This window comes from Molothrus ater, chromosome 1 (genome assembly GCF_012460135.2).
Source record: "Molothrus ater isolate BHLD 08-10-18 breed brown headed cowbird chromosome 1, BPBGC_Mater_1.1, whole genome shotgun sequence".
NCBI classification, from domain to species: Eukaryota; Metazoa; Chordata; class Aves; order Passeriformes; family Icteridae; genus Molothrus; species Molothrus ater.
In genome coordinates, this window is record NC_050478.2 from 10243231 (window position 1) to 10271085 (window position 27855).

General features: G+C 35.9%; 1 protein-coding gene across 1 annotated transcript; it reads left to right on the plus strand.

The window, feature by feature from the left end:
- The first annotated feature begins 1016 nt into the window (after positions 1–1016).
- DYNC2I1 (dynein 2 intermediate chain 1) lies at positions 1017–26884 on the plus strand. The gene is made up of 24 exons (XM_036378853.2): positions 1017–1090; positions 3665–3718; positions 4329–4749; positions 5242–5294; positions 5892–6215; positions 7545–7603; positions 9392–9449; positions 10993–11070; positions 12236–12431; positions 14026–14128; positions 16281–16410; positions 16956–17067; positions 17443–17537; positions 17863–17989; positions 18869–19041; positions 19603–19765; positions 20993–21106; positions 22180–22241; positions 23259–23310; positions 24514–24574; positions 24821–24917; positions 25173–25304; positions 25626–25849; positions 26443–26884. Exons 1-24 carry the CDS (start codon positions 1076–1078, stop codon positions 26612–26614), a joined length of 3075 nt encoding a protein of 1024 aa, XP_036234746.1. The 5' UTR covers positions 1017–1075; the 3' UTR covers positions 26615–26884.
- The last annotated feature ends 971 nt before the right edge of the window (positions 26885–27855 follow it).

Sequence of the window (27855 nt, forward strand, 5' to 3'; positions counted from 1 at the left end):
CCCTTCTTACAGATTTTTTGCCCTGCAGTAATTGTGCACAACTTTATTAAAAGTGAATCAGCCAGGATGAGGGATGGTTTAATGATACACTTCACCTGGAACAGGTCAGTGCTGCAGAGAACAACAGTGCTTGAGGGCTGTGGGGCTGTGTCCCCCATCCCCAGCTCACAGGGTCTGAGCCCTCACCTGCAGAAACCCAGCTGGGCACCAGCTCAAAATCACAGAATGGGCCAGGCTGGAAGGGAGCACAGTGGGTCACCTGCTCTTTCCATCACAAGTCATTAATTCACCCCTTTCCAGCAAAGAGGTGATTGATGTACTGCAGTTAATGAAATTAGAATATGACCAGTGGGTCAATCTGGTCCAACTCCCTGCTCAGTCAGGGTCACCCCAGAGCACACAGCACAGGATTGTGTTCAGATGGTTCTGGAATATCCAGTGAGGGAGAGAGACTCCACAGCTTCTCTGGGCAGGCTGCTCCAGTGCACGGTCACCTGCCCAGTAAAGAAATTCTTCCTCATGTTCAGTGGAGCTTCCTGTGCCTCAATTTCTGCCCATTGCCTCATCTCCTGTCGCTGGGAGCCACCGAGCAGAGCCTGGTCCATCCTTTTGGCGCCCTCCCATAGATATCTATACACATTAACGAGGTCCCCTGTCATTCGTCTCCTCTTGAGGCCGAACAGAGCCTCTCCCTCAGCCTTTTCGCAAAGGAGAGATGCTCCCTCAGCCTTTTCTCAAAGGAGAGATGCTCCCTTATCCCCTTCGCTGTCCTCCGCCGCACCCGCTCCTTGTCTCCCTTGCACTGCGGAGCCCAGAGCTGGACACAGACCCCAGCTGTCCCTCAGTAGGACCAACCAGAGGAGCAGGATTTGCTAGCAGTGCCCTCCCTGCTGCACTCCCTTGTCCTCGGCCACACGGGCAGCCCGGAGCGGGACGCCCCTCCCGCGGCCATGCCGTCCCTCAGGCGGGGCGGCGCATCCATCGCTCGGCGCGCGGCTGCCGGCCCTGGTTGCCGGGCGGGCCCGCACGCAGCGCCGATCCCGGCCCGCGGCGGCGGACGCGGCCTCCCGGCCCCATGGACGGGGACAAGGTGAGCGGCAGCGCCGGGAGAGCGCGGCAGGGCCGGGCGACAGCGCCGCAGCCTCGGCTGCTGCCCCCGAGAACCCCCGCGGCTCTGCCGGGGCCGGCCGGGTCGCTTTGTTTGGTCGGCACGGCGGTGAATCCCCCCCGCAAGAGGCGTAGCGAGGGAATCCTTATCCGAGGCTGAGGGGGAGTTGTACCGCCCCACATCCCCCTGCAGAAGCTGGTTACGGAAATACCTCTTGTTTCACCTTCTAGATAAAAGCCTGTTTAATAATTGATGCTCCTGTAACCGCGAATTGCCGAGCTTTAGTTCTTAGGGAACACACGTAACTTGTGCATTAAGGTGTTAAATTATTGAAGGTTTGTAGAAGTCCGGAATAAAGGAAACAAAACCACATGGCGTGCTAGCATCAGTGACTGGGTGACGTTTTCAGAGGCTAAAGCAGGCGTGCCAAAGCGGTGAGCTGTGATGGAAAAGTTCAACTTTGATCTGAAATATCTCAGGTGTGTCGCTGTGAGAGTGCCAAAGAGCCAGAGACAGGAGCAGCCACAGGGAGTGAGGAACCCTCCTTTGGCTGCTTCCATCAGCCGTGCTCTTGCCTATTTGAGAGTTCTCAAATTGGCAACTCATACTGGAAATAAGAAAGATAAATGTTTACATGCAAAAAAATAAAGTATTTTTCTCTGGCTTAAAAATTAAAGACAGAATTTTGTTTTACTGTTTTTCTATTTCTTTAGAATCACATTTAACTGAGTTCTTAAATTGGTTAAAAACATTATGTTCTGAAAACCTCTTATCTTTCTAGTTATGAGTGAAGAAACAAAACCCTGTCGATCTCTTTCAAAGTTTATCTAAAGCAACAAGGTTTCTTTTTCCACTGACTGCTTTATCTTTAGATTAAAGGACAGATTCTTAACTGGTAAAAACGTTGACAGAACTTTTTTGAGTTCAGTAGATGTGTGGCATTTCATGTGAGCTGAATGCTCCGAGGTAGATGAATTAAGCTAAACCCCAGTGTCATTTAAGTAACAAATCTTAATCTGGATTTAAATGAGTATATAAGTACTTCTAAATTAGCAGACAGGTGAGACAGTTCAATAAATCCTTTGAAAGTTTTTTTGAAACATTATTGTGTGGAGGTTTACTTACAGAGGGACAAATGACTCGATCCTTTATAAAATATCTCATTTTTCCTGTTTGTTTATTATACTTCTGCAAAAGCAGAGATTTAAGTGGAAAACCATACACAAAAGCCACAGCTTCTGATTGTGGTGGGGAGGTGATAACTTCAGACCCCAGAAAAGTGACAGATGCAAGTGCCAGAGAACCACCTGTGAATGTGTGCTGTGTGCTTTTTGCCTCAGCTTTGAAATAAATCTGTAGCTGCCTCATCTGATGTTGTCTGTTGGTCAGGCTGATTTTATGCTATTAACATCATTAACATTCTTTTTTTACTGATACATACCTAAATATTGTTTAAATCCAAAACATCATTTTAAATAGGTTACTGTTTGGGACTGTAATACAGCATTCTGCTCTCTTCCCATCCATGTCCTCCCTTCCAGCTTAACATTCATACAAGTTCTGTTGAGTTTCTTAGGCTTTGTTAAAGCTTGACTTAAGAAAATTATCAGCTTTGTTTTTTACTTTCTCATCTGACTTTCTGCAGTAGTAAATATTGGCATTCTTTGGTTTTTTGCCTTTTTTAGGGATCAGAAGATAATAAAACTGAAAGGGCACTTTTTGTTTGTAACAAATACTGCCTTCTTGGGACTTTGACTTCATTGACTTTAGAAGCTTAGCAGTCCACTACAATCTTCTATAAAATCCAAGTTTGAAAAGACTTTTTTCATGTAGAATAATTCAAAAGATATACTGTTAAATGTAGAATAATTCAAAAGATATACTGTTAAAATACTGCCTCCATATAATGAATTAACAAAAAAAAATAAAGGGGCACCATATGTTTATTTTGTTCCACCACTGCAGCTCATCATTACCATATTTATCAGTGATTATTTTTTAATCTTCAGTAGCTTTTGCCAAGTATAAATTTGAGAATAAGGATAGCCTGATCATGTCACTTTGGATATGGTCCTCATCCTCCAATGAACTAGTTCAAGTATTCAATAGATTAAAATTCCTCCTTTCCCTTAGAGATCTCAAACAATATGAATTTTTATTTAGTCTTTGTTACAGCAGTCAAGCAGCCAAGTGAAGGAGCTCTGCAAATGCAGATAGAAGAAATAGAACTTATTTTATAAGGGAGCACTCTAGTGAAACAATCATGTGCACTTTGATTAGTTTCATTATCTTTTTACCTTCAGTGCTACGTACTAATATTTTATGTGCAGCCAACTTAGACATGCAGTCTGAGCTTCAGGCTTCTTCCAGGTCCAGGAAGGTGAGATTTACTGTAAATAGGTATTATAGCTAAATCAAATTATTGTTTGCATGATCCTTTCAGTGAGACTTGCCATGTGTACCTTGATCCTTTCCTTAGGAGTATGATTCATTGTTAAATGATTTACTTCTCTCTGCAAATTGATTACTCAGTCTTTTCTGCATTTTCTGTTCTAGAAAAGAACCAAAGAAGATACTTGGAAAGCAGAAGAACTTAGGAAACATCTAAAGGTGGATTTATTTTATTTCTGTTAGTCTTGTTTTAAGCTGCCTTACAGCACTAGAATTTTTTGGTGGTCTAAAGATAAAGAATTGACTCTTTGTTCTAAATTAGATAAATGGAAATAATGCATTGTTACAGTAAGCACACAGCAGTCAGTGGGGTCTGATTTGCTGGTCACCCAAATCCAAGTGACAGCTTTATATATATTATTCACTTTCCTAAAATGTATATTATCTATTGTATTTATTATCATCATCTATCATGTTTGTTTTGTGCTTTTAAACTGGTTAATTACATTATCCCCTGGTCAAATGGCATTCAGGCTGCAGTCAGTTACATCATTGATGTTTACATTAAATTTGTGTTGTATTTTTTAAAAGCTGTTTTCCAATATATGCTATTATTTGTTAGTTTTTTTTTTCAATAAGCACAGGCATAATGTTAGTATTTACAAAGTAAACCTAGAACTATATCAGCATTTTAATTGTTAAATGGGAAATTAACAACTATTTGGGAAATTAAATACATATTTAGTAATCCAGCATTTTTTTCACATGAATATACTCCTATCAAAATAGATTGCTGAATTATAATGATAAATTTTTTATTTTATTTCAGGCAGCACTACCAGATAGTCAAAATGATGACCAAAAACACAGAGAAAAGAAACTGCAGCGAGAGAGGAGTGTTCATGACATAAACCCTTACAGACATGAATACAGAGGCAGAGAGAAGAGCAAGGAGAGAACAAGAGAGAGGGAGAGGTTTAAATCCAGTGAAAGGGACAGGGATAAAAGGAGAGAGAGAGAAAGGGAAAAAGAACAGCAGAGAGAAGAGCGAGAGAGACACAAAGATAAGTTTCAAGTGTCATGGTTGGAGGAGAGACACAGTGTACTAAAATATAAAGACAGGGACACTGATAGAGAACAAGACAAAAAGCACAGGACATATGAGATAATAGATCCACAAAATTATCTGAAATCATCTGAAGGAAGAGATACAGAACGTCACAGAAGAAGAGAAATCAGGCATCGTTTGGGTAAGTAACTTTGGGTTGCTGCTGTACTTGGAAATATTTGATATTTAGGTAGGAATACTCTGAAACCATACCCCATCTGTGCAGAGAGGATAAAACAGGCAGGTGTGAGTACCTGCTGGCATGTTTTATTTTGATGCTTTTTAAAAAAATTAGGCCTGTTTCCCTTCCTCTGAAGAGAGGATGGATATCACTGGTTTTGTTGCTCAGTGCCTAGACACTGTCCTGAGTGACCCCTTCACTTGCAGGGTGATTGCTGAAATCAGTAGCACGTGTCATTACTCTTACCATGACACAAGACTGGAGGGATTCATTAGGAGAGAAGAAGGAGTAGCCAGCTTTGGAGAGAGAATTTCAACAGAATTCTTTTTTAGAAAGATCTTATGTAAGAGAAAACACATTACTAAAATACTATTTTTTACATGTTAGAGTTAATTATTTACAGAGTTGGAATATTATAAAATCTGTTCCCTAATTTATACATCTGTTTTCTAGAGGAGGAGAAAGCAAGAACTGAAGAGAGAGAAAGAAGACATAAAGCACAGAAGGTAAGGGAAGTTAGTGAAGTGTTTCCATAACAGAAAAAGATAAAATTGTAGAATAATGAAGAAACTGGATCAGACTGTCTTCCCAAGAAATCCAAGAGATGCATAGACAGGAAGGTGATGACAAGTGTACAAAACGAAAACAAAATATATCTCAGCTACCCAATTTTAAGGACATATTTTGTTCTCTTTTTTTAAGTAAACTTGAAATAAAATTTTCATGCAAAAATGCTTACTTTTGGTACAGCTACATCAAAAGTTGCCATCTGCTATTTATGCTCTTATTGCAAGGGTAATTGATGAGTGTACATCCTACTTTAGACCACCTAGTAGACAAGAATTAATTTTTTGTGTGAAGAATGTATAATTCAAAGCATTTTCTGTAGCAAAGTGTACAGTGTCCTAGAAGAAACACCAGAATCTCATAATTTGAAACTTGTTATCATAGGAAATGAAAAAAAATGGCTGGAAGATCCATGTGACACAAAGATTAGGTACTTAAAATTCAATCATTTTAATGGTCAAATCTGGATAGATTTGTGAAGATAGAACTGTCTTGGAGAAGTTTTTAAACATTTAATATTATTTTCCTCTTTGCAGGATAATGATTTAAGAAAGCAAATTGAAAAATTTTTGGCCTACAAAGTTGAAGGTGAACGTGTTCACAAGTTAGAGAAACATAAAGAGCTGGATAAAGAGAGAGAAAGAAAACACAGAGAAAAAAAAGAACATTCTTCTGGGACAGAAAAAGAGAGGCTTTCTACAGAGAAAAGTTATAAACATTATGGAAAGGAAGAGGAAGAAAAACATAAATCAAAGAGATCTAAAGAAAAATCTTCCCATGGAGACAGAGAAGGCCCAGCAGCAGAAGCTGATGAGAGAATAAAAAGTAGAGAAAAGGAAAGAAAGAAATATGATCTAAGGGTAGGTTTTGCTAAAGCATTACCTTATCATTTACTTTAAATATTAGTATATTGTCAATAGGGGAATGATAAAAATGTAGGATTTTAAGTCATCATTTTCTGAAACTTGAGGCTAAAGTGGTAGATGAAAACACTACATCTGGATTTAAGTATGCTAATTCAGAATTGATTCCTTCCATAAAATTTAAACAAAAAAACAATTGCCTATATGTTAGAAACATCTTTTATTCATAAAATTCTTTCTTGCTGTGACTTTTGAAATTTTTGCAAACACTTCGAAGTGGAGATGTCATAAGGCTTGAGGTCCATTAAGGTTTATTGGCTGCCTTTATAGCAAAAAAGATTTTAATAGAAGCTACTTTTATGTTGTCTGTGAAGGGAACACATCAATCCAACTCATTAGTAGGCAGGTGAGTATTTGTGGGCAAACCCCAGCCTTTATATTTGTGGGGTTTGCCTCTACTTCTGAAGCCACAGAATATCTTTTATGTTTCTGATATGGAACATGATGTTATATCCTAGAGACTTAATCAATAATTTGTAATTTTTTACTCATTTTTATAAGTATTTATTCAACAAGACTGAGAAAAGAATCTCTAGTAATTTGTAACTCTTAAAATCAAATTAATTTTCTATAGACATGCAACAGTTGGGATGGTCTCAGGTAGTTTCTTCTAAAGAGTGAAGATGTACAATCTTATGAAATAGAAATTCATAAATATATTTTCTAGTGACAATATGAGTCATTTTCAGTGCAGGGGCCCTCCATAAGTGATTCCTGTACCTGACTGACTGCAGCAGACAACAAAAGTCTATCAGGGGCTTGCTCAATGTTTGACTTCCTTGGAAAAGTACTCAGGTTGCTGTTAGAGAACACACACACTGATGCTTCTGTCCCAGAGTTATTTTGTTTTCTGTTTCTGGTCTGATAGAGACAAAGAGCTTTGTCTTAAACAACCTATTGAATACATTTCCAAACTTAAGCAAACCTTCATAATACAGAATTTAGGATTCAAGTCCCTCTACTGGGGATTAAAAGTGCCTGAGACTGTTCTGTGTCCCTCCATGCAGTTTGTGTGAATTGTAGTACATACTGTTAAAGTCTCATTTTTTGGAACAGGCTGGCCACAGCCTTCCAAGGTCAGCCCTTAGGCCCTACCCGTTTTTGAGAGCATCTTACAAGCAATGACTGAAACAAAAAATAGTCTGTAATTGAAACAATTCATTAGCAACCTTTTTTGTTGTTTGATGAAAGTACTACTAATACAGGATCATATACATATTTCCTCCCAGCATTTCTGACTCATGAATATTGTGACTTCTTTCACAGAACAGTGAATACAAAAAGGAGGAGAGGATTCAAGAAGAAATGAGCCATCAGCTTGTAAGGTAAATTCAGAGATTTAAAATAATTATATATTAGATGGTGTCTACTAAGATTCAGTCACCACCAAACCAATAAGCATAAATTCTTAATCTCACATATCTGAGGACAATTTTTTTTCATAGGCCCAATAGTACAGCAATTGCAAAGAAATCTTTGTGTTGCCTCTAAGATGATTCAGATAAAAATGTATGTATTTGTATTCCTTTAATTATTTTTCTTCATCATGGTAGCAAGAGATATTTTTTAGTCATATATATTAATCTGGGCACTTAGTTTTGGAGACAGACATTCTGAATTTCACCACCTGGAAATTCACTATGTAGTCATGTGGACACATGGAAGGTTCATGATGAACTACACAGGATTCTATTTTGTTGTTTAGTTTAAGTATCAATTCTTAGCTCCTATCCTAAATGGTATCCAAAACATTGTATTTATATGTATATAGCAAGTTTGCTGTTGAATATGAAAGGAAATATTCTAGATACCCTCAGTAGGATCAGTTAAATTTCAGGATTATATTTCTAAGTTTTCTTACTAGCAAATAGAAATCTCGGAGAAGTTTCCTGGATATTCTAGTACTTAGAATTCTTTATTTCTTGAGCCTTGTAAAATTCTTTCTGGAGTCTAATTCTCTGGGTCCATGGTTGGTTGCAATTCTCACTTTTAAACCTAGTTTATCTTCCTGGCTCAATAAAAGTCTGGTTTGTTTGCTTCTGGGGACACAGGCAGTGAAGTCACTACCAGTGGCTGAGTATTATTAATGTTAAGCATGGGACAAAGCACTTTGGCTGAAGTGAATTTGTGGAAGTGTGATCCTATGCAAAACTGAAAAACTAAATATTTCAGAATATACACAAACATATATAAGCATTCAGAATGTTGAGATGCTACCTGGCAGCAGCACTCAGCTGTGTCAGCAATGCTGAATATTCAGGCAATGTTTTGGAGCTGTTGCTGCTGGGGCTGTGGCTGAGTCATTGTTTGTGCATAGCTGAGAACAAGAGTTTAGCCATTCCTGGATGGCAGGGAAGGCAATATGGTTTGGTGGGATGTCATGAAACCCTGGTTCAGCTTCAAGCACTGTTAATGTTGGATCACTCCAATTTGTTATGACACAATCCAGCCAAATTTTCATTTTTATTGTTGCCTTTTCCTATGCTTGTCAATCCCAACAGCAGTAGATACAAATACTCACATAAGAAGTAAAAATATTCTCTTTAAGTTTGATACTCTCTACTTACTCTCCACTTATAAAATAATCAAATAGATTATTGAGGAGCAAAGTTTGTTGTTGACTTGCTCCTGCTCTCTGACCCTGATTGTATTGTCCTCATAAATAAGACCCCTGAATGAAAAAACAGGTTTGAAATCAGTCTTTGATTTATAGCTTTTGAACATATTGCACCAACCTGATCTTGATCTCTGGTTTGCTGCAGTTATTAATACAAGTGATAAATGTGTGGGGTTATGAATTTTTTTTTCTCACTACTTTTCTTCTTTTCTTGCCTTTTGATGTAATTAGAGGTGTTAAATTTAGACAAAGTTTCTCAACTCTTTGCTGGTTAATCACTTGGTTGTTTCATTATCCTTTTGTGTCATAGAGATCTATAAAAATACTTGTAGAAATATTTCAGTTAAGTGGACATTTCCAACTGTTCTTTCCTGTTCAGGAAAAAAAGCCTTTTTTTTTTTTTACTAAAACAAACAAAATCCCCAAAAACCAAAAGTGAAACAGAAGTGCTTTCTTATGAGTTAACCAATAAAATTGTTGTTCTCTTTTTGAACAGGACTGTAAAAGATAAAGGAAAACTCATTGACACAGATGGCATGGATACAAGACAAGAGGTAAAACTAAAGAAGAGGAAATGATTTTTACATTTTGAAATTATATATTTTAATATTTTTAAATGGACGTGTGCAGACAGAACCAAATTTTCAGCAAGGCTGAAGCTGTATAGACTTGGGTTTATTTGGAACAGTCTATGCAGATACAGCCTAACTCTACCATAAAAATTCCAAGAAGTTTTGTGATATTTTCAACTCATTGATTCAGCTCATCTTTAAGTGTGAATTTCTGTAGTGAGGATCTAGATTTCATTTCTAGTTTGTGGGGAGAAATAGGGAGTTCAGTCCTCTTATATTTGGTCTCCTTTTCCATTATCTTCTCTGTCTTCATTGACAATAGGAAGCAACACAGGAGGGAGAAATTCCTACTCAAGACCTGACTCAACAAGGACACTGAAATTCCAGGGATTTGCATTCTATGTTGTTGATTTTTTTTTTTTGTATATTTGTTGCCCCAAATGCCACAGCCTTCAAGATATTCCAGCATAACTTCCTAATCCTGCTTTTTATTGACAATATATAGATTTTCTCTATAAATTCTTGAAAAGTAGGAACCCAGACAATACTGACAGGTGGAGGTTTTTAGTGTGTAAAAACCATATTTGTACCAGATGCATCTGTGTTATTAATAAAGCTCTGTTATTAATGACAGCTCTGTTGGCATTTTCTGAGATTATCTTAGGTAATAAAAAATACAAAGTAGCCTAACAGCTAATAAACACCTTTGTTGAGTGTGTGACTAAAGGGGTCTGACTAAATGGAATAAGGATTTATTTAAAAATCATATTAGTTAAACTATATGAATTAGTTACTGCTAAGTACCAGCAATCTTGCAGGCAGAAGAAGTCAGAGAAATTTCTCACAACTAAAGTTATCCTGGAGGATTCAGTCTGTTAATAAAACACTGCAAATGTTGAAACCAGGAAAGTTGCCATAAGTAAATGGCGTTATTTTAATCAAGTTGATAATCTAGAGAAAGGAAATGTATTTGAAGTTCTTGCAGGGCTACCATAAATCTTATTCCATGTAAATAAAGTAGAGATTCAATGTTAGCAAAATTATTTATATATAAAACTTTTCTTGTTCTTCTATTACATCCATGTCTCTGCTTTCCTGGTTTCAACACTTGCACTATTTTATTAACAGAGTGAGTCCCCCAGTATAACTCAGGTGTAGGGATAATTTTGTCCAGTCCTCAAAAGGGTAGGGCAATCTTATTTTGTTGTTAGCACCATCAGTGAAGTTGTGGGCAACACAGCAGTTTTTATGTCTTTTCCAATAAAAATACTGTTAGAAAAACACTTGGTCTTCCCAAGATAAGGTCGAGTTCTGTTTTTCTTCCTGTACTATTAGTTTAATTCAGTAATTAGCAACTGATAATATAATTTTCTTTACCTGTATAAACTACATGCTATATGTTTGCTTGAAAATGTAAAATTATCTGAGAATAGCAACTATTAATCTATTGTATACTAAGATTTGGCAGATGAGAGATTTTTTGGGGGAAGATTATTTAATGGTTTCATTTATTTTTCTGATTTAGGAAATGAAAGATACACACATCTCTAATCCAGACACAGGATTTAAGGATTTTTCACTGAACTATGAAGATGACTTTGAAGTAAGTAAAAGTATACAGTTATTTGTCTGAAGTAATTCTTAAGTATCAAAATAGAGAGCAACTTTGTTCACAGAAATAAACAGGATGTTACATGGCTTTTAGTTACTTTTTGGTGACAGTGACCTTAATGTGGCTAACAGTAGATAGTGAGTAATTAAAATATTGTATAGAAACTCTAAAATATATTTAGTTAGTTTTCATCAGAGGTTGGGAACCAACTTTTGTTTTTTTAGTTGAAGTGTTCACAAAATGTTTTCTCTGCCTTTGTGGATTTCAATTATTTAAATGACTTCCTGTGAAGAATGCTGAATTAATTAAATAATCAGAGCTAATAATTTCAGATGAAAAATAGAAAAAACCTGTTCATTTATCATTGAAAAAATATCATAGGAAAAAGATATTGACACATAGCATTCACTTCACTAATTTGTTTAATTGAATTCCTATTTTTAGCTCTCTTTTGTCTACTTTAAAGTTATTAAGATACAAGAGTGTGTGGGAAGTGCTTTCAATGTGCTGAACTAGAATCATCTTTGTTCAGTGAGGGTAGAATTCATCTCCAGTCATGTCAGGAGTGGTGATTTCCACTGTTGGGCTGGTCACTGCAGTAGCCCTTTACCACTCAGTGAAGAGAAATAAGCACATTTAGGACTTGTTCATGTGTGTTAGGTGATTATTTTAGCATGACATGAATTGTCTTAGTTTGGAGAATTTGTTAAAGGATGACCCTTAGGCATAGACAGGGAGTGTGGCAGTTTAGTAGATATGAGCCTGCCACGAAAGGACAGCTTGAATTAAAACTGTCAAATAAACAATTTCATACATCCCTGACACATTTATGCCACTGAGCACTGTTATTTTATTTTTTCAAAGAACACATAATTCACCTAAACTTAAAGTATCTAATTTAGGATATTAAATAAAAAGACTATTTTGGGCACTGTAGAACAACACTGAGATTATCTTCTCTTGATTAAAATTACTGCAGAATCAAGAGATGCTCTTTTCTTTCCATCAGTTATTTTAGAATGCCTTTCAATCACAGCATTCAGAGATATCTGTATGAGGTTTTTATTTTGACATTTTGTAATTTCTGTAAAAGATCTTGAAAAATGCATCTATAGTTTGTGTTTTCCAAGTAATGGAAGTTCTGTTACTTTCAAAGGTCTATGAAGATGATTTTGAAGATGATGAAGACAAAAGTGGTGAAGTAGGAGATGCAGAAGAAAATCTAAGAGAGGTTCAGTTTTCCAGAACATCAGAAATTGAAGAAATTCAAAGAGCAATTACTGCAGAAAATGATAGAATTCTTAATCCATTGCCAAAGAAACTGGAAAATGAAAAAAAGGAGCCAGTCATGGGTATGTGACTAGATACCAGCCTTTTTATATTAAATGTATGAGTAACACATACAACTTACAAGTCAGCTGGCCACTTTTTCTAACAGTCTGCCTAAAGACCAAAATCTGGTCCTCAGGATGAATCATGTAGATTTGTGGTAAGCACTGTAACGTCCACATTACTAAATGATTCATAGACATTACTAATCATTTAAATTGTGAAATATAAAAAGTACAGACTGACATTTAATACATCTTATTTTGGGTAAGAGGAGCATATGAGAGTCTGGGTTTTGAAAACTTGAGGAGTGCTGGAACAGTTTGGGGCTTCCGCTGGCATTAAATTCACCTTTTTCTTTTAAGCAAAGTTGAAGCAACTGTTATGAGGGAAAGTAAGAAAAATATCAATACTACTCAAATATATAGCACTTTATCACTTTTAAATGCAAGCTCTTTCTGAAATGCCTGGTATTCAGTTGATCTGACACCTGTGAGTGCCAGAGCTGCTTATTTAAGTACAGTTGTTGTTCTCCTTTGAAGTCTGCACTGAAGTGGGCAGCCACATAGAATCATTGTGCAAAAGAATATTTAATAGCTTTTTAGTTTGGTTCAAAGTTATTACAGAATGGAAGAATAACATGATGTTTCTATAAGTCTTTACAATATCTCTTAAAGGTCTTTTCCAGCCTTGAAGAGTCTCTGATTCTGTCAATAGATTTTCAGTTAATGGTCATTGCAGCAGGAACCAGCATACTGTAATGTGAATTTCTTCTTGCAGAAGATTTATGCAATTATTATTTATCTAGTGAACAATACAGAATCAATAGAGATTTTTAAATTTCAGAATTGTAACACTTGGTGGTTTATTCTTAATTGCACAACAGATTATTTTTTTGATGAACTTTTGATCTTGTTTGCTTAAAATGGTGGTTGATCAGTCTGGCAATTAGTTTTATAAGTTAAACAGCATTTTACAAGTATTGCCTAAAGAGGCAGTCATCCTTTGAGGAAGTGAAGCACCACTAGTCCTGACTGGAAGTTGGATCTTAAGGTCAATTAGCTGCAACCTAGCCAGGAAAGGGAGTAAGGTAGATGTGACATCAGTTGTTGTAGTTGGTCTGTTAACTGTGGCTTTTCAAGGAAGTTTTCAGTGTTTGCCTTATTCATCTAAGGATATTAGTTAAGCCTGTGTTGGTGAGGTCTCCTCTACCTGAGCTCTTACTCAGAGGTGTAGTGTGCACATGGTGAAGTCTGTGTGACTTGAATGCAATCTTTAGAATTAATCAGAGTGCTTTACTGAACACAGGGCACTGAACAAGGCACCTGCTGATGGCAAGAGAAAGAAAGAGACACTTTCTGTATAAGTCTTCTAAAGTAAAAATTACAATGGTCAGTCATTTTGAATTGATTGATAAAGAGCCATTGTATATGCTGGCCCATTACTGATGTTAAAATCTTTTTACTGAAAATGGTGATAGAGCACTTTGTGTAACATGTGAACCAGGAACTTTCAGTAGCTGTGTTGTAACAAATCTGCTGCTTTTTAGACTTACTGCTTGACATTTTCATGCACTTTTAAGTGTGAACTGTAACACTGTGTTTTACAATATCACAGAAAGGCAAGATTCTTCTGTCAGAAGCTCTTTTTGTGGAATATTCATGGATTTCCAAATGGCAAACCAAAGACAAAGCAGCCGAAGTATGGCCAGTAAGCAGAAGTAAGTGTATTTTAAATAATCCACAAAAAATGGCAGCTCACTATGTGAGATGCAGGTTTTTTTCATTATATTTGAAGTAAGTGAATTTTATGAACTTGAGTCTTATGCAATCAAATACTTTATTAACCTAGCAGTAAGTAGTTTTTAAGTATATATAATTTACAGTTATTGCTACAAATCATTTTGTAAGAGAAATGTATCTATATATCAGTTTATGTGCATCATTTTATTACAGAACGTGTTGCCAGGATTGTAATTTCTTTGTTTAATACTTTAGACATTTAATTAGATATTGACTTAAAGTACTAAAGAGCAAGCTTTTTAACTACGATCTCTGCAGAACTGTAACTAATTGAAATAATCAAGAATATATGGTGCATATAGTTGCCAAAATAGCACATTCCCTTGCAGGGATAACATCAATTGCTGTAAAACATGTTATTGCTGATCTAAAATTGATCTAGATTTGAGATACCTAACACATCTCTGTATTTTAAAGAAACAAATTGATGCCTGCTTTTTGTGGAGCTTGACAGGAGCTCCAGATTTGTCTGAAGCACTGTATATATCTCCAGTTTTCTGTTACAATGTTTGGATGCATAAAGCAACGTTATTAAATGTTATTGTTAATGCCAGACTCCACTGTTTCATGGCTTCACATCAGTGGCTAATTTTCACATAAGGGAGATTTTATTGTCTAAGTTATTTAATTCACATTGCCTAAACTATCTACACAAATTTTACACAAGTTCATTGTCTGGGCTTCCTCTCTAGACTGTAGAGACAGATTAAGAAACTCACAAAGGCATCTCTGGAGAATTGCCTTCTGGAATGTTTGTCAGCCTCTGCTGATTAAGTACCATGACTGATTATGACTATGTTTGTAACTCTGTGTGCATGCTGACAGCATACACAGCCTGAAGATAATGAGCATTTTCATGGGAAGAGGAAAGGGTTGTGGAATTCAATGTTGTGATAATACATTACTACCAGTAAATAGACTGAAAGCATCCCATAAATTATTTGTGGCACTTGGGAGTTGTAAATTATAAATACAAACTTATTAGTTTATTTTAAGGATTTATCTGCATGTATCATTAAGTTTTGAAACTATTAAGCAAGTTTTATATGTTTGAGTTATATCTCAGCAATCTATGCCCATGTTTGTGAAGAGATAATACATTATGAAGCACAAGTTAAAGTAAAATGTGGGTAAGAATATGCAATAGATGTCATCAAGTAGCAAAAAGGAGATGTGAAAATTGTCCTTATGCATAAAGAAAAATTCACTTTAAAATACTGATGAAATTCTAGCTCTTGTTACTCTAGTCTTGTCTCCTTTCAAATGACATCTTGCCTCAGCAAGAAGCTGTAACTAGGAAATGCATCTGCAAGAGTGTTTAGATGTGGAATTGCTATAGATGCATAATTTTATCTGATTTGTATTTATGTATCACTTTTAAGTACATTAAAAACCTGCAAGTGCAAGAGAGAAAAAGGGAGACTACAAAAATTGTGTAATTATCAAAGACTGTATAAGAGCAAGAGCCTGGAACTCACTTGTAAGCAGACATCTTTGTGTAATTCAAGCAGTTCACTCAAGAAAAGAAATATCTTAACAGCTTTATGGCATTAAACTGGATAGATAGTTGTGTGAATTGTGACAAGGACTGTCAGTCTTTTCCTACAAATATGTAACAAAGCTAGGATATCATACAAGATCTTTATAAAGCATGTACACATATGAGTGATGTGAGTTAATAAAATGAGTTTAGGAGAATTAGCCACTGTCCTAACTATAGAAGAAAGAGACATTCATCTGTTACCTCACAGGACAGCTTTGGAACACTTAGGCAAGATGATCTGCCAAGCTTTTGGTGGTTTGGCTTTAGTAATAAACCCTTTGACATTTGCCATTTGCAATTAGTACTGCATTTTCAAATATGATCGTTATCTCAATGTAACATTAAATAAAAACTCTAAACAATAGTCTATGTATTTCTACTGTTACATTTTTATCTGCTAATTAATTTCAGTACAACTTCAATTCCCATAGATTAAAAGATTGTTAGATACAAAATCAGGCTGTCATTCTTTAGGAATATTTGTTCTTAACCTTTTTTGTGTTTCTCTCTTGCAATTCATCCTGAAGAAAACGGACTTCAGAACTTCTCCCACTAATTGACCTGGATTTCTCAGTTAGTTTTTCACTACTGGATTTGCCCCCTGTCAATGAGTACGACATGTATATCAGGAATTTTGGTAAAATGAACACTAAGCAGGTGTGTAACAAATACCTAGTAATGTTTCAATCCTCAAAGGGCTGATTTGCCTTCTGGAAAAGAATTTTCCTTAAAAAATAAAGTTTCTAAAGCTACCAGCACATAAGGTAATAAATTAATCATATTGATCTCTAAGCCTTAATTACTATAAAGCAATGATCTCAAAACTTTTGGCCAGACAGGCAATTTCCTTTCTGTATTAGAAGACAACTATCTCATTTTCCTTCCCCATTTCCTGAAGGGCTTTTCACCTGTCTGTGGTTCAGTGTCCCCAGATATGCTGGGTTTGGTGTTTACATGCCTAGGACGACATTCTGTATTTTTGTAATATTATTTATTTAGCACTCTGGTGTGAAATGTGGTAAAAGGTGCATGTGCATGCATGAAATAGTGACAGTGTGTCAGTATGCTCAGATCTGAATTCACAAACAGAAGAGGCTGAGCTTTAAATTCCAGTTTTAAAATTACTAAGTCCTATTCAGTTATGTGCTGTCAGTCTTAGCTGTATCACCCCATATATTGATAATTTAATCTTTCTACTTCAGGCATATGTTCAGTGTAATGAGGACAATCTTGATAGAGACATTCAGACTGAGGAAGTTGAGACACTGGAGAAATGGACACAGCATCCAGGAGAAAGTGCTCTTGTATCTGGAGGTGAAGAACATTTGAATCTTACTCACTCATAGATGAGTGCATGTCATATAAACTTTCTCTTTGGTATCCATTACTTGTGAGAATCTCTAGAGTGGCAGGCTGCATTGATAGCAAGCTGACATAGACACTCTGAATCCTCATGTGGAAAGTATGAAAAATAAGTGGCAGAAATAATTTTTCCTTCTGGCTTGATGTTTTTATTGGCAGCAGAAATGAGTCTCCAACAGATCTTGTCCTTCAACGCTATTATTTCTGAAGATAAGTTGATTCCTGCCACTCTCCTCTTGCTCAAAAATTAAATTGTCCTTAGACTTTTCTTAACTGATTCTCTTTTGAAGCCTCAGGTTTGGTTTTTTGTTTTTCTGTTTTTCATAGGTCCCATAAACAGCCAGAATACATCAGTGAATGGAGCTCCAACACCTAAAATTGATTCACAAAGATTAGCAGATTTTCTCCGGTCTGCATGCCAGGTACACTTATATCCTTGATATCCCTTTGAGCTGGTTGCATAAGTATACAGCATGATAAATCACTTACAGTTCTTGTTCTGACTAATTTAAATGAATTACTTAAATAATACTTGTTATCAAAGAGAAAAATCTCTCTGCAAAGGAATGGAATCAGAGCTGTGTAACTTTTATGTCTGTAAAACTGTATTTGCAAAGTTACAAAATTAACAAGACAGTTGATAAAAGTTTTATGAAGTTAATCCATGTAACTTAAGAAAGCTACAAATAGCAAAGCTGGAAGATAAGATGACCCTTTTATTTCTATAAATGTAATTATGTTTGAAAGGTGATTGCTGTTTTGCTAGAGGAAGATCAAGTTGCAACACAACCCAGGAAACTAAGATCTCGACAAACCAGTCTGTCTATTAGTGATAGCTGTTTCCAGTTAAATACTAACCAGCCATTCCTCCATGGTAAGGGAACTTTATTCTACACCTTTTAGTGTACAGAGTGATCTCTTCTTTCTAATGCAAAGTGCCATGTTCTTTGTCATTACTGTGCAAACAGCACATATCAGGATATACAGATGATGTAAACCCCTCTTTCCTTTTTATTGCAATAATCAGATTGGTTTCACATAGGGAACATGGGAGCACCTTACAAGAAATATATTCCATCTATTCCTACCAGAAATAAAGCCAGAAATTAACATGATGGGTGTAATTTTGTAATTTCTTGTTCCTGTTGTTGACGGGCCACCCAAGGGGTGTAATTTTGTTTGGGCTCTTTATGCTGACAGTAGGGCCAAAGTTACAAATAAAGGCAGGTTATTCAACAGGGATACTGTAGCATGATCTATTTGTAAAGCAATTACATCTTCTCCATATAAACAGTAGCTGTTGAGATGAAAAGTGAAAAATAGAGCATCTGTAATTATGTTAGGAAGGCATATTATAACACAGAACCCTACATCATCTAACAGGAACATGTTAGACAGAGATAAAACCAAAAAAGCCTGGCCTGTGCTGTTTCCTGTTTGAGACTCAGATTAATTTTCAGTGTATATACTGGCATCAGATCAGATTGGCTTGCTTATGCCCAGAACAATTATTCTATTAATTTCCTGACTCTCTTACTTTTTGCTTCCTACTTCTAGTATTTTGAATTCCTTCTCTAGTCCCTACTTTTTTATTGTTTAGTTTCAAAAGCAACACAGTGTTAATAGAAATATTCTTCCTAATTGCATCTTAGTTTGTTAGTTGCTATAGCAGCTGAATATGCTTTTTCATCTGCAGTGAATATGCTTTTTCATTTATTGCTTTTCTTTCTTGGCTTTTTCTTTAATGGTTTAGGCCGAAAAATCCCCTGCTTGTGTGTCTCCCAAGTTCAGAGGCAGACACTACTTTCTGCTCATGGCTTACCTGAAAAGGCAGGTGTGGGTCTGCTGAGCAGAAAGAGCCTTATATGTGTTTGGAACATCTGGCAGCCCTCCAGTCCTCAGAAAGTTTTAATATGTGATTCAGAGGTATGTTTTAATAACGTTGTATTTTGTCCGTCAATTACAAGACTTAATTTAAAGATTTTTTTTTACATGGGGTCTTTTTTTGTATTGCTTCTAAATGTGCCATCTTCTATCTTCTGAGAAACACATTTTAGCCTAGTGAACAAAGACTGTCCTTGTTCTATTCTGTGCTTCAGAACCAGATTGTAGCGATGGTCATGGTGTTTTGTTGGTTTTTTTGATTGTTTAATTTTGATTCTATTTCATGGTTGAAAAGTGAATGGAAGTAAACATCTGGTTCAGATGTTGTTAGGACTTCTCTCTACTCATCATTCCCATACAGCTGAGTCACCTCTTTCAACTTTGTGATAGTAGATGCAGATTACACAATGATTGTTTTGAAGAGGGAAGGCCTGCTGAAGGTCTTATATCCTACTTCCCTTTTAAAATACATTTCCCTTCTGCCATAAACCTGCCATGGAATCTGTATTTTCTGGGTTCCCATGCTAACAAACCTATTTCAGGCTCATAAAACCATTGATCTTTATCATAATATCAATCCTGCATGTTTTTACTGTTTTACAGGTGATGTGTTGCTGTTTTAGTCCCAGTAAAGCAACATTAGTTTTTGCTGGAACAGCAGATGGTTCATTGTTGGTGTGGGATCTTCGAGAAGACTCAAGAATGCACCCTTGTATGATGATCACTGAAACTGAGTGGACATTTAGAGTTCCCACATTTTCCACAGGTGAACATCTGTGCCTCTTGGTCAGTCACTTTGTGCACAGTGAAATTTTCACCTAAGTCTTGATGTTTCTTTAATGTTCATGCAAGATATCCTAGAGTGAGGAATAGAGTGAGGAATAACATATAGCAAAAGTTTTGTAAACAATTTTATTGGGAGTGTAGGTTTAAGTTAGTTATTAGGAAGACATTTTTTCCTGTGGGATTGGTGAGGTACTGGCACAGGCTGCCCACAGAAGTTGTGGATGCTCCATCCCTGGAAGTGTTCTAGGCCAGGCTGGATGGGTCTCTGAGCAACCTGGTCCAGCACAAGGTGTCCCTGCCCATGGCTGGTGGTTGGAATGAGATGAGTTTAATATCCCTTCCAGTCCAAACCATGCTATGATTTTCTGATTTACCTTTGGCTGTTGCACTATTAGTTTTCTAAAACATTCCACTACACACATTTACAAAATCCTCTTTTCTTTACAAGTGTTTCTAATTGCAGCAGCCATGTAAAAGTAAACAGTAGCTGTTTATAGATAGACTTTTAATTTTTTTTAGTAGGTCAAAGATGCTTGGTCTCCTGTTGCAAGCTGGTGGTCAAATGGATGTGTATGGTTTCATGCAGTTGCTTATGTAAGCAGGGAGGTTTAATGCTGGATACTTAGGAAGCTTTAATGCCTTCAGTCCTAAATGAGATTAAGTTCAGTGCACAGTGCAAGTCCAGAAATCAAGAGTATCTGACAAAGAACACACATTGAAATTACTCTAAACCCACATTAGCCTTAAAATGTTGTTAAAGGGCAAATACGTATTCTCTTGTGGTGAATACTGTTTCAGGATTTTTCAGGATACTTTCTACTAAGAGTAATTTTTATTCAATTTTGTCTTCTTTTATAGTAAACAGTGATTTATTTCTACACCTATTGTTTATGGAGCTTGAAATAATTCTTTCCATGCTAACCCTGAAATGGCAGATTTTAATGAAATGTCTGGTACAGTGGCATAAATGTTGCATCAGTCATTTGGAAAATGAGAAGTGAATAGAAAATATTGAAACACTGATTTATCTAGTAGTATTGTGTTAATTTAGCAGTTTGCAGGATTGTATTTGAGACTTGTGCAAAGTTCATTATTTGCCATTCTTTCTTTGTAACCATCATTCTCCCATAAGCTGAAGAGTGATTAAGATTTATTGTTGTTTTTTGTGGAAAGTACTATGTTTTACTGTCATTATTCTCATTTACAGATGGCATTCTAAACTCAGTAAACCACACCTCTCCTATACTGGCAGTGGAACCTGTCTCAACTTCTCTCAGCAGTGACCACAGTTATGGGCTCTCAAGCCTCTCTTATCAGGAGGGTATGTAAACTGCTCTTCTAAGCATCAGTCTGAGCCTTTCTTTAGGTATCTAGTGAAACAAATGTATCATAGCCAAAATCCAGTTTATAATCCCAGTCTGCCTCTTAAGTTGTTGTAGTATCAATTGCATGCAATATTCATGTTTGTTTTCTGCTCTCATTTTTATGTAATGTTCATTCAGTGCAGCTTCGCATCAGATGTGGTTGTGTACTTGTTATAAAGTCTGCTTTCTAGATCATATTTCCATGATAAAACAAGTTATCACTCAAAAACTGTGTTTGGAAGAGTCTTAGAGCTTCTATAATGCCCAAAAAATATCCCTGTCTGACTCAGTGGAGCAACGTTCTTATATCTGAAAGCACTTAAAATGTGTGGCTGTAATTGATGGTTTTTCCTGTGCCTTTTGCCTGTTCTTTTAATGACCAACCTTAGCAAAGAAACTCTAATCCTCACATCCTCAAATTCTCAGACAGTGTGCTAGGGAAGACATTATCACTTCCATTGCAGATTTGTACTTTGAAATCCATAGTGGTTTGAAGAAATGTGCTGCCTATTGCAGCTTTTACAAGATTCCATCTGTTTCACTTTATGTTCCCTTCCAAAGTCCACGCAGAGTCCAGACATTTTCAAAAAGATGCAGACTGAGATCATTTGCCTTTCTGGTAGGACAAGCTGCACATACTGGAATAGACCAGACTAGACCATATAGAGCAGACTATTTGAGCTGGAAGGGACCTACAAGGATCATCCAGTCCAACTGCCTAAGCAGTTTGGGGCTGACCAAGCTAAAATGTGTTAAGGGCATTGTGCAAGTGCCTCCTTAACACTAACAGGCCTGGGGCATTGATCAACTCTCAACAAACCTGCTCCAATATTTGACCATCCTGACAGTAAAGAAAGTTTTATGCCTTTTTTCCCCTTTGGTAAATTAGGGCACTTTCCCTTTTTATGCAAATTAGAGGATTTTAGAAGTTTCAGGGGATGTATTAATGTAGGAAATGTTTCAAATCCTTTGCTAGTGTTCAGGAGGAAGGTCAGTGTATGAATATAAATTGTTGCCATTCCTTTCATAGAAATGTCAAGCCCTCCATTTCAGATAGCATCAATGGATGAAAATGGAATCCTCAATATGTGGGTGAGTATGTATGAAAAGAGAGAGTATAATGTGTAATAAAATACTTCAAATACAATAACCCAAATTCAGAATTTCTTAGGAGAATTGCTTCCCTGAAAAGTACAGCAACACTAACCATTCTGTTGGAATTCTCCTTAAAAGTTTTCACCTGACCCCGTAATGTTTTCTTTTGGCAAAAGTATTAACAGGTACATGAATTCATGAAAAAAGGCAATAAATTGTATTACTTAATAAAAATATGCTAAAATATTTCCAGTACTCCATTAATAGTCCTCAGTCATCTTTCACCCACCTACTTTAATTTTAAAATCACAGTGGTGTCAGAGATGATACTGAATGTAGGGGAGAAATTAAATTCCTAATTTATATAAAACAAATGTTAAAGAGATAAAAAGTGAAAATCAGAGGATAAGATTTCCTTGCCTAAAATATGACAGTTAGGATAGCACTAGGTGTGCTGCTCTTAATTACTATCCTGACAACTCTTCTATCACATGTTTTAAGTGGTTTTTTACCTGATGCAGCTTTTGTTCAGCTGCTGAACCTGTGAATAATAAGGTATAAAAATATTTCACCTCTCTGTCAGTAATCAAGTGCCTTAAAGCCTTAACTTACTTTAGTAACTTAAGTAGCAACAGATTCAGGCCAAATGATCTACCCTTTTGATTTCATGTATAGTTCATTTCATTCATGTATAGGAAAGCACAGGAAATGTGTTACAATTCCTTGTTTTAAGGTAGTTTTTTTTTTGTAACTGGCCAAACCAACTAGATGCCAACTAGCAATTAAGTGTAGAATGTAGCTTTGCATATTCTGCTTTCCCTCAGGAACATCAAGCAGGCATGTGAAGCTATTTTTAGAATTGCAGACATTGACAGGGAATAGAGAATCTACCTGTGTTCATTGTAATGTTAGACCTGCCTCTCCAAACAGCCCTTTAGAGGTATTACTTACTATTACAACTTTTAATTCTGGTAAATATTGATTGTTTATTAATGTTAAATATTGACTTTTCAGGTAGTTGTTGAATTGCAAAAAGCAGATGTAGCTGGTTCACAAACTGACTTAGGTGAGTACTGTACTACTGTTAGAGGTAGAATAAAATGCTCCAGTTTTGAGACTATGAAATTAAAAGAGAGGAAGAGTCAGTGATGCCAAGAAGTAGTTTAGAAGAAGGCAAAATTACTGAGGAAAAGATTTATTCTGAATAATTAATAGCTGATGTTTGGGGTTATTGGTTAGGTAGGAGAATAATATTCACTGCTATCTAAATCTCATCTGCTAATTCTGTACTGGTAATTGGCACTAGACAATCACATTTCTTACAGTGTCAGAGTAGTTTTAGGGTTTTTTTTCCCAAGAATGAGCAATTCTATGGCTTTAGTCCTCCTCTTTGTACTTTAGTTTCAGCCAAACCTGTTATAGTGCTTTTGTTGTTGCCTGTGTCTCCATTTTGAGAATTGTCCTGAAAGTTTTTTTTCTAGGTAAGACTTAATTTAGCATAAGAAGTTTTCTGTGGAAAAACTGAAAAACCAAGTCCATTCAGCCCTTTCTGAGTTATGTAAATGAAGAAAATTACATTCTTTGTTCTTTAAACAAATTTACACTTACAGGCTTACCTAACTGGAAAAGGCTGTGACTAAAATCATTTTACTTTTGAAAATACATAAATAAACAATGAAGTAATGCCAGCAAACTAGAATTTTGGATCAGTTTCTATAAGCTCATGTGCAATGTCAGGCTATATTAAGCTGCTAATGCTGGGTATTTTGTCTGTGGAGAGGCACATTCTAAAGCTGTGGTCATGTGTTGACACATTTGTACTGCAAACAGCAGGAAAACCTTTTCTTCTTCAAAGAATCATTGTCTTTGAAGGATTTGCATTATTTATGTTGTTCTCTGCTAACAAGTAACACAGACCAACATTGTGGATGCATTATTGCACTATCTCATACCTTTAATTCATTGTCAAAGATCCAAGTAACATAAATGTGCATCTTAACCATTTCTAGAATTGGGTCTTAGAGGGTGCTGAAAAAGAAAAGTGTAACTATGTTTCTATTTCTGTCAAAGATTGTAACTCTTCAGAACTGAATTCTGAAGCAAATAGTTCTAAATGATGTAAGATTCTTACATGTCAAAGGCTGTATCTGCAGTAAACTAATTATGAAATATCCTTTTACTTATTACCTTACGATTTAATTTATTGATTACACTTTTTTTAATGCAAAGTGCTTAAATCAGTTCAAATAATAATTTTTTATAATTTTAGGTTTAGTTCCTGGAGGGAAGGTGAAATTAGTACATAGCTCAACTATGGAATTGAGTAACAGGTAGGAGAACTGGGGCATTACAGTTTTACATATGTTATTTCACAAAGCTAATTTTTCCTATACTTTACTAATTTGCTGTTACATAAGATATATTTAACATTATTTTCTGTTTGTGGTTTTTTTAAATACACATTTCTTGCTAGATATAGTCATAGACATTTTAAAGAGTTTCTGTATGTACTTGCACAGCTTTAGGAGACAATTGCCTGTGTTAATGTCATCTTTTGCCTTTGCCATTTTCCTCAGCCTTTTCCCAAAGGATATTAGCCAGAGAATGCCACAGACACTGACTATTAAATTTCTGTCTTCTAATCCCAATCACTTCATTGTTGGAACAAACATTGTGAGTACCATCCTGGCATTCATCTCATTTTTAGTTTTTTGGTTTGGGAGCTGTCTTATTTAGTTGGAATTTTACCAGTAGACTGTGTAAAATTTATAATTTGGGCCTATATTAATTGTTAGCTATTAAAATTTGTTAGCTATTAGGGATATTTTAAAGTATCAGCTCATGAATTATTTAACTCTTTCCTGTAATACCAACAATGCAACTTTTTTTGTTGCTTTATTTAATTAATTTTCTTTATATTGTTCACAGGGTCTGGTAGGCCATGGTACAAGACACGATTTAAAAGTTGTTCCAAAGCTATTCAGGCCTCAGGAGAGCAAACTGAGATCAATAAGCATCACTGCAATTGATTTCTTCCCTTTTGGAAAGCCACTGTTTTTGGTATGAAAGCATTTTAATAAGAAGTTTCATTTTTAATTACTTGCTGAGGGAGTATTTCTAATTTGATGTATTTAACTAGATGTGTTAGTAGATTTACCTCACTAATTCAAATCTGCCATGAAGGGTGACAAAAAAAATCATAGAATATTAGGATAATTTTGGTTGGAAAAAACCCCCAAGATCATCAAGTCCAACCTTTAACCTATCACTGCCAAGTCCACCAGTAAGCCATGTACCTAAACACCACTTTTTATATCTTGTTTAGTTTGGTTTGTTTGTTTGTTTGTTCCAAAAGGCATTTTCTTTTTCTCTGTGGTGTAGGTTGGCTGTTCAGATGGAAGTATTAGATTGCACCAGATGACATCAGAGTATCCCCTCATGCAGTGGAGTGGCAGCACAAAGGGCCAGCCAATTATTGCCCTGCAGTGGGCTCTGACAAGACCTGCTGTGTTCTTTGCCCTGGATGCATCATCCAATATTTACATTTGGGATCTTCTGGAAAATGATTTGTTGCCTGTGGCCAAGCAGACTATCCCATCAGAGAGGTATGTGCTCTCTTTTTAACAAAAATATTAATATTGCTGCATGGGTTTTTTGCTTGATTTTAAATGATCATTAGAATTTGCTTTTCTAACTCTGATTTTGTGACCTGCTGAAGGTGTGGAAACAAACTACAGTAAGCTAAATTTTTACTGTCTTCCCTAGGCTGAAATTAGTCTTGCTGAATATCCCTCTAACTAAAAGTTTTCCTTGTATCCTTGTTAATCGTAGCAACACATTGCTAGCTTTTGGAGAAATTACTACAATTAAAAAAAATTAAATTTTAAATTATTTAAATTTTAAATTTACTACACTGTACTGGAAAATGCAATTAAACATTGTTCATTTTTACAAGCTTGAAATAATTTACAACCATGATTAGAAATTGATGATAAAATGCATGGGGGAAGAATTACATGATAAAATTTACATTAAATAGTTGCAACTGGTGAAAAGCTAAAGAACATGATGGGGTTTGAGCAGAAAATAAGAATAATTTAGTTGACTGTAAGTAACCTGATACAAACGTGTTTGAAAGCACCAATTTCTAATTATTTTGCCTCAATTAAAAAACACTCCCCTGTTCTTTTGATTTCAGGGTTGTAACTATGACTCTTCTGGGAGAGCCAGAAAAAGCAAATGGATTGTTAGGCATTGTTCTGGCCAAGGAATCTGGACAGATAGACATTCAGTATGTAAAGAAGAAGTGGGCATTGCCTCAGCCTGAGGAATCTGAAAAACTGTATTCTATTTTATTGCAGTCTTTTTAGAAACAGGGTTGTACAATTTATTGCAAAATATGTAGTTTATTTTTTACTTCAATTAAAGATTTTTAATGTAATTTGTATATAACTTGTCTATATTTTAAAGACTATCAATACAATATTTCAACTGAAACCATATATTTTGTCATAAAAATGACAGAATCAAATTTACCATTATTGTACTCAAAAATATGATGGCTGTGTTTCATTATTGAAAGTACTCTAGATGTACATATATTTTTTAAAAATAGCAAAAATACATTCCTGTAAATTGCACTGCTGTTTCTCCTTATTTTCTCTGAAAGAAATCACAGGAATTCTTGGCAAATATAAAGTTGTGTTTCTGTACAACCTGAATGTGAGGAGATTTTCTCTGGGCCTCTTAAACATTAATGCTTGGTAAAACTTCCTTTTGTCTACCTAAAGACGACATGCAAACATATCAAAATACAAATTATATCACACATATCTATCTTCTGATTTTGACCCTGAAACTGTGCTAAAGGAATACCTGAGTAACTCAGGTTCTGAGATGTACACTCCCTGTTTGGATTGACCTATGTGAACAATGGGCCTGGGAGATTTACTGAAATTCTAAATCTGCTGGGATTTCTGACATAAAACAGAAAGTACTTACCTGTTTAATTCTGCAAATAATTTCCAAAGCTCTTGTAGTGAGGAAGAGGACAACTGTCCATAATATCTACGTTTTGTATGCTATTGGTAAGAGTTGGACCAAGATGAAGAACTGAAAATGTCTTTTGTAACTTAAGAAAAAGTGGCTTAAAGAACATGAGTAAAACCTTGATTAAACAAGCTCAGATTTGGTGAAAAAAGGACAATTCACAGACAATGCATTCAGTATTTAGTGAAAAGATATATTTAAGTTATGTACCTTCTCCTTCTGAAATAGATTGAAATATTTCTAAGTTTAAATTAATTAATTGCAAATGTTTTTCTATGTCATTTTTTTACTTAAGTTGAGAAAACTCAAAGTGGCCACATGATGGTGCCAAGTCACAGCAGTAAAAAATAAGTTTTTCATGAAAACAACATCCACCACTGGGGCAGTGAGTCTGTTGTTGTCCATTGCACAAATCCAGAGAGCCCAAAGAACTGGTGGAGAAATTAATATTTCAGAGACCATTTTTGCAAATCCTAGGTCCTTGATTAGTCATGGACTTTCTTTTTTAATGTCCATAAACAGAAGTGACCCATATCTTCATTGCTGGCAATACATTACAAGT

Coding starts and splice junctions, on each gene's coding strand:
- DYNC2I1 (XM_036378853.2), top strand. Junction 17,068..17,442: donor AAGTGCTCTTGTATCTGGAG/GTGAAGAACATT, acceptor TGTTTTTCATAG/GTCCCATAAACAGCCAGAAT. Junction 19,766..20,992: donor AGTTCCCACATTTTCCACAG/GTGAACATCTGT, acceptor TCTCATTTACAG/ATGGCATTCTAAACTCAGTA.